The sequence below is a fragment of the Electrona antarctica genome (genome assembly GCF_951216825.1).
Source record: "Electrona antarctica genome assembly, chromosome: 3".
Taxonomy (NCBI): Eukaryota; Metazoa; Chordata; class Actinopteri; order Myctophiformes; family Myctophidae; genus Electrona; species Electrona antarctica.
In genome coordinates, this window is record NC_136808.1 from 18,184,619 (window position 1) to 18,197,756 (window position 13,138).

The 13,138-nt window shown below is 42.9% G+C and overlaps 1 protein-coding gene across 1 annotated transcript in view; it reads right to left on the reverse strand.

Moving 5' to 3' along the window:
• The window catches only part of rras2 (RAS related 2), a 38,027-nt gene extending 26,231 nt beyond the window's left edge, over positions 1 to 11,796 (reverse strand). Inside the window, exon 1 of the mRNA XM_079496537.1 lies at positions 11,406 to 11,796. Coding sequence (XP_079352663.1) covers positions 11,406 to 11,507 — 102 coding nt within the window. The 5' untranslated portion in view covers positions 11,508 to 11,796. The remainder of the gene's footprint in view (positions 1 to 11,405) is intronic.
• Between the last annotated feature and the right edge of the window lie 1,342 nt (positions 11,797 to 13,138).

Genomic DNA, 13,138 nt, shown 5'->3' on the forward strand with positions numbered 1-13,138 from the left:
TAGAAGTATTAGGCTGTAGACTGTGGGGCTGAGCAGCACAGCACAATCTGTCAGAGGGAATTCTCATTGGCAGCGTGATAGATACACTGCACCATTACCGTTTTAGGTCAGCAGTCGCAAAACACAGACAGCGGAAATGTTATTACTTCAGCATGCAACTCCTCATAAATAAGACCTAATGGACATTCTCAACCCTGCCGTCTCCCAGTGCTGCTGCCATGCCGGCCCAGCAAGCTGTGTCAAGAGTTCTTGCACAATTTTACAATACATTTAAGTACACCATTTTACAGTAAATGTTTACAAGGATATTATCCTTGTAAGCAATATGCAATTCTAAATCAAACAAAGAGCTGTGCCTTTTAAATCCTTGTTAGCACATGTTAAACTGATCATTTAGACAACAGGAATGGCCTCTGTGTTGTGCATGGGGACTAAGCTCCCCAACACTATATCTGACATTTAGAAACGCACTTGTCCAGCAGCTGTTGGCTTGGTGTACATTGGCTCGAGCCAATTAAACATTCTACAACTACATTGTGTTGATAGCAACTGGTGTAGAGTATATGGAGCCACATACAGTGACTCTGTTTCTTAGATCAGCTGTCCTACAACAGCTGTGTCACTGCCTCAGTTAAAGCCAAACACTAACCGTGTCATGCATCAGACCTTGACAGCCGTCAACCGCTGATTGTGGCCCTACGATCTAGACCCAAGACAGACTCAGGACCAGTTGTTGGGGGTATAAGGAAGCCACACTTTGCCCATTGTCATCAGCACAGATGGACAGTTATTCATGGCTGCTCCATCACCTGCTGAACGTTTGTTCCAGTCCATGCCTCACCTCCCCCTGATCAAAAGCAGGTGCCCCACAGCCCAGCTGTCTGGGATTCTGGACACTGTCTGCCTGCACAGCGCCAATTGTCTAACCGCCTGGCAGCCAACTCAGTGCCAGGCATCAAGGAAAAACTAAAATATAAGTCCATTCTTTGGCGTCTGAAATGAATTCGCCATACATTTTACATACATTTTCTAGATAGAACCAAAATTAGTTCCACTACAGGGGCAAGTCTCTTTTGTCAGTTGATGAGGGTTTATATTTGTAAGTCACTCTACATAAGTGTCTGCTAATTGCCTAAATTGTAATTTGCATGCTACACACAAATGCACAAACAATGACAACATAAACTGTACTATTTCCTCTAAGTTTTAAATTAAACCAATAAGTAGTATGGTAAAATGCAATGTAGGCTGATATTAAAGCGATATTACACTTTCAAATAAAATAAACATATAAAACAATTATTGAAAAAAATCACAGCCCCCTCATGCATTAGAATGTCCTAATGCGTGAGGGGCCGTGATTTTTCCATAATACAGTATATATATATTTTTAAATGTATCTCTTTAACACGCAAAGGTCTGTCAACAGAAAATGTTAGCGGGCAGTTATGACCGGGATAGTGGAATTCCCACCATGCCACTTTCCCATAGCCAGTGTTGTTATACGACTCTAAGAGTAGCGATACTGTGGTCAGTTATTCTAAAAGCAGGCAGATGGTTGCATAGAGAGGGATCATCAAACACAACAGTGAAGAACCCACTGCCCTTTCGCTCTGTCCACTATACACTAGTGACAACCAACAGGGATCATTAGGTTAGCATAGTGAACATAAAAATGGCTCTTTCTTTACTCCTGTCCTGAGTGAAAACCTAGTTCAAACTTTTAGCTAGGCTATTTCTTCAGCATCTTCATGTTATGCTCTGTAATTTAACGCACATTTGACAAAATATTTTCAAGTATGTTTTTCACTTTTGTGGCAGTTCCTATAGGCCGAAAGAAAGCCCTTTTGGAGGTGTGCTCTTCAAAGTTCCCATTGTTTAAGCGAATTACAGGCAAATTCTACTATCCTATCCTATTCTGTCCTACAATAAAATTACAAAACCTTGGTCTGTCATTATGTCATACATTTTTCTCCTCAATGGACTGACAAATCAATCTGAACTTGCACACAGGCATTGACCATTGGCACATGAAGAGTGACGAGGCCAATTGTCCACTTTCCCCACTTTGAAGCTGTGTATAGACTTACGACTTAGAGAGGGTATGCGCATGCATAAAGTGAGTGGCAAATCGAGTGGCAAAGTGAGTTTAACGTCATTGAACTTTGTTTAATGCAATCAGATAGGACTTTTCTGTTGGGTTGTATGGGCTGTCAAGGCCAGAAAGTAGTTTTTTGCCACTCACGTTCCCGCATAACTTCCGGGTATGATATGATGTCACACGCACCTCTATTAGTGTTTGTGTGAAAGGTCCTGGCAGGCTATGGGATCTGCAGTCTTCGTTGCGGTCCCATAGCCCGGACAGTGGCCACCCACTGGCGGTATGGACTATAGTAGTATAGATAGAATATCATCGTCACGTGTCTCACATACCTTACTGGTATTTGGTGAAACACATGTTTTTGTAACAAACCGTGACCTTTGTAGCATTTGTGGTGGCCTCACAAATGTGTGTGCAATTCACCTATTGTCAGCCTAGCGGCGGTCAAGTCAGTTATAGGACTCATAGCCAATCAGAACGTAATGGAATCCCTCCATCTCATCCTTGGTCTCCTCCCAGTGGGATGGGCCTTGAGGACCTCCCTGTGGAGACGCTCGAGAGGCATCCTAACCAGATGCCCGAACCACCTATGCTGGCTCCTTTCCAGGCAAAGAAGCAGCAACTCTACTCCGAACTTCTCACCCTAGGGAGATGCCAGCCACCGGTCGAGAAAAACTCATTTCGGCCGCTTGTATTCGTGACCTTATTCTTTCGGTCATGACCCACACTTCATGACCATAGGTGAGAGACTGAGAGTAGGAACGAACATTGCTCGGTAGACCTAGAGCTTTGCCTTCTGGCTCAGCTCTCTTTTCGTCACAACAGTGCAGGTACAGCGACTGCAATACCGCCCTGGGCCCTGCTGCACGAATTCTCCGGCTGATCTCCTTCTCCGTCCTCCCCTCACTCGTGAACAAGACAGAGAGATACTTAAACTCCTTCACCTGGGGTAATGTCCCATTCCCTACTTGGACTGCACAATCCATCGGTTTCCTGCTGAGAACCATGGCCTCGGATTTGGAGATGATCCTCATCCTAGCCGCCATCAGGACCACATCATCTGCAAAAAGCAGCGAAGCAACCCTTAGCTCACCGAGCCGTATACCCTCTCCCAACTGCGACAACTTCGACAATAAACGAAAAGGGAGGGAGGGAAGTGCTGGGAGGGGGGCACCCTCTCTGCCACGACTTCGCCTCGAGATCCTGTCCATGAAAATCCCAAACAGGATAGGTGACAATGAGCAGCCCTGGTGGAGGCCAACTCCCACTGGAAACAAATCAGACTTACTCCCAAGCACATGGACACAGCTCTCGCTTTGGGTGTACAGAGATTGGTGTCCAGACATCATGTGTACAAATTGTACAGATGCTCTTAAGCTCGATATACAGTATACTTAACTTCATCATTAGGATGCCGTTGTGTGCCAAAAGTAGCCAATCTACAAGCTCGAGTATGAGTACAGAAAACAAGCTGAGGTAGAAGCACTGAAACACACTGACTCAAATGAATCATTTTGTAGGTGGACTGCGTCATGAATATCATCTTACTAGCAGATGGACACTCAGTAGAGCCACCATGTAATGTAGTGTTCTCAAGTTACAAATCTTGCCATCTTGATTTATAATTGCATCTTGTTATTTATTTTTAAAGTATCTCACGTATCTAGCTACAGTAACTGAAGTATTTGTCGAGTAGGCGAATTGCTGTGAATGTGTTGTCCACATTTTTTAAACACTTCAAAATCTGGACTTCCTATTTTGAGCATTTTGGGCAAACATGTTGAAAGAATATTCATATACATACATTTTAATGCCAAAAACACAATTATAATGACAATTAGTCAATAAAAATGTCATAACCGTGACAGCTCTGCACACAATCCAAGATGCTGGCATAAGTTACAAATCATAACAACATCAACAGGGCAGCAAACAAAGCCAACTGTCACTCTAAGCGTGTCTCAGGGCATGTGACTGGGCATGCCAGGATGGCGTACACCCACACCATACTGTAGGTATGCGCCTTAGCACCCGCATAGTGGTCCACCCACCCATGCACCGTGCTAGGAAGTGTTTCTGTAAACAGACAGTGTGGATGTTCAGGCAACATCAGCTACTACAGTCACCAGTTGTATAAGCCTGCAGCTAATAACAATAAATAATGGTATTTTGAATGTCATCTACCTCATGTCCTGAACGGGAGTCTCCAGGTGTAAAAAGTGAGGGGTGCTCTTATCATCGTACATCATCCAAAAAATATCAATAAATTAACATCATTATTTCTCTGCGAGGTACGAATATATTCGTTCCCCCCAGCTGTGGGACGTTATCAGCCAGGTACTCGTATACTCTGTGTATATAGTGGTTGAGCCCTAGCCTGGCTAATAAGCCAGACTAATATCACACAACACTGTCGCGGTATATCAGTCTGGGCTGGCTCCACTTGGATTTCATTTCCCGGGGAACATTTTCTCTTTGACGCAATTGGTCAGAGCTACTGTCAGTCAAAGGTCTCAAGCATTGAACGTCACTGTACCAAAGCCCGCCTATATTGCATACCGTGTCCCGATTGGTCCGACCTGTTCTCTGCTGTAGGAAAGAGGCGTGCTACTGAGCCTCGCCAGACCGTAATCCGCTGGTAGGCAACTTTTTTTTGCCAACGGCTGATTCGGTCTGGTTTATTAACCAGGCTAGTTGAGCCCCGCAGCAGCTGTTAACATTGATCCGGTTGCTATGTAACGCCTCGTCACCACCAGCTATGGGACGTTACAACTCCTCTCCGTTTACCTCGGTTCCGAGCAGGGTTTTCAAAGAACCTCGATAAGTCGGAATCTAAGAGAGCTGTCCTTGGTGATCCTCAGCCATCTAAAGTTCGGATGTCATTTGTGACTTTGTCTCGCAATGCTACCGACATGTAAACGTTTCTGGCGACAGGTAAACAGTGTGCGTTAATGCTAATGACAGCAAATTATTTTATATCTTTTCAGTATCAACAGGTGATGAGCTTCACACTGTGCACATGTGCATGATGGGAAGCTGAGTTTTTAGTGTTAGTGTAACACCAGGACAGAGCACAGTGCAGTACAGACTACGGTGTAGCACATGCACAGGTGCATGATGGGAAGCTGAGTTTTTAGTGTTAGTGTAACACCAGCACAGAGCAAAGTGCAGTACAGACTACGGTGTAGCACATGCACAGGTGCATGATGAGAGGCAGTACAGAGTACAGAGTACTACATAGTCCTACAGTCAATAGTCCGACAACCAATAGTATGACAGCCAATAGTCCAACAACCAATAGTCCCACAGCCAATAGTCCGACAACCAAAAGTCCCACAGCCAATAGTCCGACAACCAAAAGTCCCACAGCCAATAGTCCGACAACCAAAAGTCCCACAGCCAATTAATAGTCCGACATCCCAACAGCACCACTCAGTTCAGATGGGTCTGATTTTTAGACAGTGCATGACTGTGTTGAAGTCGAGATGTATTATTTATAATGCTTTTGTCAAATATGGTTTCTTGTGGCAATTAGAGTAAACAAGATACCTAAATTAACAAATAAGAAAGAATCTGAAAAAAGGAGAGAAGAGATGAAAGTGCCAACTTGTGACAAAGAAATATCCGTCTCAGTTCATAATTTGTGGTGAGGCCCATATTGACTGGTTGTTACTGGGTTATACATACATAATATGTTACCCGACAGGTAACAATCCCACAGCCACTTCTACTATGCACCGGTGACCTTATACTATACAATATACTGCCATGTCATAATCTGATGTGTTCTTCTGTTTCTTTCTCCATCTCCTTTTTTGAAACCGCAGTGATGGAGCTTGTACTATAAAGAATTTCGCTCACATCTTTACATCTCTAAACCTGTGATGTGAGTTAGAGTAGCTTAGAGCCAATGGGATGACTTGCTTGTCTCCGTAGCATTCTAGAAGACCTTGTCCAGATAGGTGGGAATGGCCAGACACTGCATTCCCTTGCTTGTGGACATTTCTATGGTCTAGCGTCTGACCCATGGCAGTTTGCCATATTCTGGTGGGTTACCTTGACAACAAGGAAGGAGCCTGCTATAAACTTAAGTTGAGTGGGACAAGCCACGTAAAATGCACTCATGACATTTGTCACTCTGCACTGTCTTATCTAATTAAAAGTAGAAAGCCAATAATCCTTTATCAGTGGTCTTGCGGCTACCATTGTAAGACCACTTTTGAATGTTACATTTATGTAATTATACCAATAAGTGAACAAGACAAGAAAATACAGGAACCTGACTCCATAGAGCTGTCTGTTTACATATCAATAGAGAATTCGTAGCACTCTTTTCACTACAAACTTCTTGCTCAACGGCTCCAACAACACCAACTACAAAACACTATGCTTATATTACTGAAACCTGAATAAACCCACCCCAGCTTTTATAACAGAACACCAGCGCTTACATAAGTGACAAGAGGCCAATATGACACTGACACAATTGTAGATACATGAAAGGTAGATATATTTATTTAGTCAACCTGAAAGTGAAACGAGTACAACAAAAGAAGAGGTCTGTCAAAATGATTCAAAAACTGCTGAGATGAAAGGACCCTTTTAGACACTGGATTTGAATGCTAATGTTGTTTAGCATAGATAGACAACAAACTAGGCATATTGGAAAAGTGCCATTTTATTCTATAATGGTAGTACCACATGATTTGCATTTTCTACTTATTACCGTTATTACTAGAGGAACTTTGAGATCCTGTGAACATAAAAAACAAGTTGTTTTTCACAACACTTAAATTCTAATAGAGTTTATAGACAACTCTATGAACCCTGAGTGAGAAGAACCACAAGAAACCTCTTTTGATCTCATATGGTTCACACTGCCAAGCAGCCAGTGTTGTGAGAAATCAACAGGTGACCCTCCTGTAGAGCTGGACAAACAATGTACTGTACTCTGGCCAAGGCAACATGTAGGCTCAAATAGAGCATATTGCCCAGTAGCTCCTGTACAATGTACTGTACTCTCGCCAAGGCAACATGTAGGCTCAAATAGAGCAGGGGTTCTCAACGTTTTTGGCCGGGGACCCCCGGAAATGCTTTGGCAATGTCTCGGGACCCCCGCCCCGCCCCCTCCCGACCCCCAATGGCGCGCTACGAGCTTGTAGGTCTGCTATTTTTGAAAAATCGTGATTTAAAAAAATAATAATTTGGGGACCCCCTAAAATTATTTGGCGACCCCCCGAGGGGTCGCGACCCACGGGTTGAGAACCCCTGAAATAGAGCATAATGCCCAGTAGCTCCTGTAGCCTTCAATTATATGTGAAGTGTTATTAATTCCTTCAAAAAGGGAAAAGAAAATGGCAACAGTAACACAAATGGAATTCTGTCCACTCTGAACCAGTGGCATGGCATGTGACACATCAGCCAGACAGAACACTGCCCGTGTCCAGAAATAGGCTGAAGGTATGCTGCGTGAGACGCAACCGCCTAAACATAAGCGCACGTGCTGCACACGCACACAATCAATTGTTGGGTGCCACCGATATTGTCCCTTATCATTTGACCCATTTAGGCCTGACCTCAACATTTCTGAAATAAATATTTTCACGATTTTTCAAAAATAGCAGACCTACAAGCTCGTAGCGCGCCACTCGGTGGCGCTCTATGAGCTTGTAGATCTGCTATTTTTCAATAGCTAAATTATAACAATGTTTAAAACACCAAAAGGGGTTCCCGCCCAAAATGGTTTAACTGTCCTTTTGCGCAGATCACGCAAACCTCAGCAAAAAGAAAAGGACAATATCGATGGCCTCCAACTGTATCCTCCAACCCACCACCCTCATCACAGCACCTTGTCTCCACATGCCCACATAGAAGTTGTGTTGATTCCATTCAATTACAATGCAGGGCAGCATTCCTCCTGAATGACCTCACATCTAGGTAATCAAAACCATGCCAGAGAGGATTAGACGGAAGTAAAGAGGGAGTAATATGCATGTGAAGGAAGGAAATCAAGAAAGAAGTCAGTCTACATTGGCCCATCTGGACAATTCATCTACCTGGTGTACTCTCATGTTATATATTGTATATGCTCAGCTCACCTTAGCTTCATATTAGCAAACATGTGAACACATACACCATGCATAATAATCAATGGTTGCATATATTATAGGCCATCACGGCTCAGCCTGTGAGTTGGAAGATACCTGGTTCAATCCTCTGCTCCTCCTAACTTTGTTTCTGGTTTCTTCTTTCTGCAAGACACTAAACCTCTGCTCCTGATGAACAAGTTGGTGGCCTGCAGGGCGGCCTCTGCCATAGATGTGTGAATGGGTACAAAAAATTGTAAAGTGCTTTGGATGAAGGCACGATAGAAATACAGGGTGTTTACATCTCAGTCAGTATACAGACCATAGATCTACAAGATCTAGAGCTTGTAGGTCTGCTACAAGACATAGAAACATAGCATTTTCAGAAAACTGTCAGGATGTAGAAGACATTTTTAGAATCTGATCTCAGGTCAAAATGGGTTAAGGGACATACTTTTTGGAGACAGCATGGAATGATACCTGGCCTCTAATATACAGTAGCATCCCATTATGGGCGGCCAAACATGACTCATGTTTTCGCTATCTTGACACACAGACATCATTCCAATGACTTTTGTCTGATGACTCAATGTTATGTCACCCCTATGCCATTTCAGCTTGACTCAACTGCATGGCATTAAATGTCACCAACATTTCCCAAGAAACCTGCCATTCTGTTGGTGACATCATTTATCTTTATCCTTTATCCCCAAAATACCCCCCCCCCCCCCCCGCTTTGGATAAAGGCTCTATATGCACCATTTACAGCAGATCTACAAGTTCACAACGGATCGATTACTCGAATGTGACACATGGTGAGCTTTATATATCTGCTATTTACACCATGCAACACCAGTGTGCAACGAAGTATAAATCAAGCTTTAAGTGACTGAGGAATCTGAGGATGTCAATGCAGGATGTAATAAGACTGTATCAGCAAGGAACAGTCTGTCGACAACTACATGGATAGGGTTATAGGGATGTTATAGTAGGGTTGCAGTCATTACAAATACCAATGGACATTTGAGAGTTCAGTGTGCAAAAGGCATTGTTCTACAGAGAAGTGGAAAAAAGTGATATAGACAGATGAGTCATACTTCATCATATTCTCCTCAAGTGGGCAAATGCGTGTGTGGTGCACTGCAAACCAAGAGAATCGTACAGGCCTGAATGCTTGAGCCAAATAGTGAGGGGTTCAGGTGGCTCTGTTATGCTGGGGGGGAAGGTCCCACTTATCACTGCAGATCAATACAAAGTTTCCAAGTTTTCAGAGAAATTGAAAATGCTGCCAAGAGATTAACACTGACAAAATACATGGTCCCAAGCTATCAGGAAGCAGATTGTGTTTTCCCATACAAATAGAGGCGGTCTTATGTGCAGGAGTGGAGATTTATTTTGCCAAAGGCCCAGATTCCGAATAGTCCATGACCAATAACCCACCCAGCATGACTCAGACAGCCCCCCCAACACCCCCATCATTCAACACAGTTCTGTGAGGGGAAATCCTTGACTCAAAAGCCAGCTGTTAGTCTTTTCCCCTGACAGCTGACTTCTAGAAACTTCTGCAAAGGATGTAGGTGCTTTTCTGCTGTCAACATCTCAATTTTACCCACGTTAATATGCCCAGAGTCTAGACAACAAGCAATTGTGAGAAAGGCTGGGTCTGTCTCCTTACTCGACTACGAAGAGTAAGTGTGCATGGCCCAAATTATATATTAGGTTAGACATCCAAGAACAATCTCATCTGAACCCATATCCCAAACAGATTTTGTCAGCACAGATCACACATTGGTTGTTTCCCACAATACATTTCTGTAGCAGGAGTGCAGTGCAGACTGTCTGATATATCCAGTGGTTTGTGCAAAAGTCTATTAGCTTGCTTGCTTGATCAGTGTCATGGCATTCCACCATGCTGGTACTAGTGCTGTCGAGTCAAGAATAGCTGTGATACTGTCTGTACAGGAAACTACAATATATCATATATACATATGTCAGTAACGTAAAATAATAAATCATTCACAATAAAAAGAGATAAAATGTTAATAATAACTAATGCTGTGGTTTTGTATCAATATGATAAATATATTGCAGTGTGAAAATTCTCTATATAATTATATCCACAATAAAGTAGTGTTATTAATAACAATTTAAGTCAACTGAAATATTCTATGCGCTTCGACTTGGTGCGTGCACTGCTCATCCAAATGGTCTGCTGGGTTCTTCCTCATGACAGAAATCTATGCTAGTGCAAACTGATCCCATTACCTATACAGTTAATGGGCTTTTTTAACCCTCATTTCATTTCATTAGCCCCCCTCCGCCACAGTCGCGCGCACGCACGCACGCCGACACAATGCAGACGTACACAGCTGCCTGCAGTAGTAATAGTGAAGTGAAGGCTACTGGAATTAAGACTCACATCATATCCTTTAACGACATAATTTCCTTCACAGACACATATTAATCTGACCAGAACTTCAACTAAAAACCAAAAGGCCTTTAACTAAAGACTCGTGAAATGATGAAGGCGAAGCGACATACATGTACAGTACTAGCTTAATATTGGCTTGGCAGCCAGCTGTCGTGTTGCTGCAAATACTTCAGGTACGGAAGGAACTGATACCATAATGGTGATTTACATGGGCACACAACTGTTGATCACACGCTGTGAATTGTGTGCTGCTGGAATTAGCAGCAGTGATTTAGACTTATTAATTATTACTACTTCAGGAATAGTTCTACATCCTGTAAGTAAGTGCACTGTGTACCTACCTATAACATCCCAGTGATGCATTTCTTTATTTTATTCTAGCAAGTCTTTCATTACCCTGCTTGGCATATTTTAGACTTATCTTTAAACTTAGACAATTAAGTTAGCTTTATTCGAGCCCTAAATTCCAATTTATTGTTGCTGCATTTAAGTGAAAAGAACAGAACTAACGTTGAGAAGCTGTTGACCTTACTTTATCGTCAGACTCGTCTAGCATAAGATGGCTCCTCAAGAAAGCCTTAACATTTTCAATCAGCTTAATATATTTACCCAAACGGAATGTTAGACACTATTTACCAAGTGTGTTTAGTGTAACGGGCCTTGTGGGGAAGTCGAACTGTAGTATCCGCATAGTGCATACTGGTTGCCTTTCTTTTTCATGTTCTCAGTTCTAACAGGACAGGAGAAAATCAGGACAAAGCTATTTTAGGGGAGGTAGACAACTGACCTGGATGAACTGGATAGTTAGAGCTGATTTCCCGACACCGCCACCACCAACCACAACCAGCCGATACTTCTCCTGCACCGAGCCGTCCTTCCAGCCAGCCATCGGGGACACTTCTGTGCTCGCCGCTGCCTAAACAACAGTGAGCTGAGCAGACACCCACTTTTCAGCAAACTGAAAGGCCCTGCAGTTAAAAAGAAGAAGAAGAGACCAAAGCAGAGACGAAATAGCTCCAAAAAGGCTTTGAGATGCTCGGCAATAAATAATCCGTTGTGGAAACGGACGATGCGGATTGTGACGGGGTTCCCGGTTACGTTACGGGCTCCCGTCCATGCATGCATACATACGCCCTCTTATTTCAATCGTGTCTAGTCTACTCTTCTCGTCTACTCTGCGATGTGAGATATACGAGTCCGATTGGAGTAATGAACGGCTCCAATAAATCTCTGTCACTAGGGGGCGCTTCTACACCCCCACAGAGTCCAGACAGAGTCTGCAATTACACTTGCACTTTAGTGTAATCCAAATCATAGGGGAGAATGTGAAGGTGAGACACTTTTGCATTCTCCCCTATGATTTGGATTCTAATGAGGACACTTTTGCATGGTTACCATAGTGCAATCATAGATCCCCCATAGACAATACAGGCCAGCGGCCAGGCCTAGTTGAGTCGACAAACTATTGATAACTTAAGTGAAAAAAAGTGTTTTTTGGCACAATTCATTTAAGTTGATCTTGAAATAAATAACTCGTTTCCATCCTATACAATTCATAGAATAAGATTTTCTTCATAAATAGTAATGAAATCTATATTTTGTCACACAGCATGATATTATCATGAAGATGCTGCTGTTAGAAGCTGCATATTCAGTGTTCATCATCTAACCTAGTGCCAGTGGTTATCCCGTTATCCTCATTAGAATTAAACCAACAATCAATCAACCAGCCCCCCACCCCCATCTCGCAGTTATGTGCGCACAGCCGCACACATTGAAGCTTGTGGTTTGGGTGCATGCATCATATGTAACAGTCAGGACTCAGTTACCGTCACGTGTGGCAAAGTAAATCGATGAATTGGCTTTTTATCGTTGTGAAACTGATATGTTAACTTAACATGATAGTTTGACATTCATTGTTGTCGACATTGTTCATACACAGACAGTAAAAATGTTTAATTCTATAATAGTTGTATTCACGCATGTAGGTTTTCCACAGTAGAGGTTACAGCGTCCTCTGGTGGCAAAACAAAATACTATAAAAGTACTTATTTGTAATAAGTTGTAAAGCTATGATGACATACTTGGCGAAGCTCAAGCAATGTTTGTTAGGAATTGATGTGTACAGTGTAAACAAACAGGAACAGATAAGGTATGGTGGGGAAGACACCAGTACTCAACCCTCAGTAGTTGTGCTACTTGATTACACCAGATTTTCTCTCACACTTTATCCATGTTTTAAAACCGTTTTAGGAAGACACGGCTGTCCAAAATACTTCAACTGCAACATAGCATCAGGTATTTCAATAAAAAAATAAAAATTACAGCCTGAAATCAGTCCAGTGTAAATGTATCAATTTGTAATTCCCAGTGTAGATACAATCAGTAAGACGCCCGAGGGCGAGAAGCGACCTCCCCCTAAAGGGCGAGGTTGCGTGCACGCATCCGCCTAGGTGACAGCAGACTGCTGGGCGAGCGCTGGCGCTTTGGAATGGGGTGTCAAATCAATATATCCGCCTG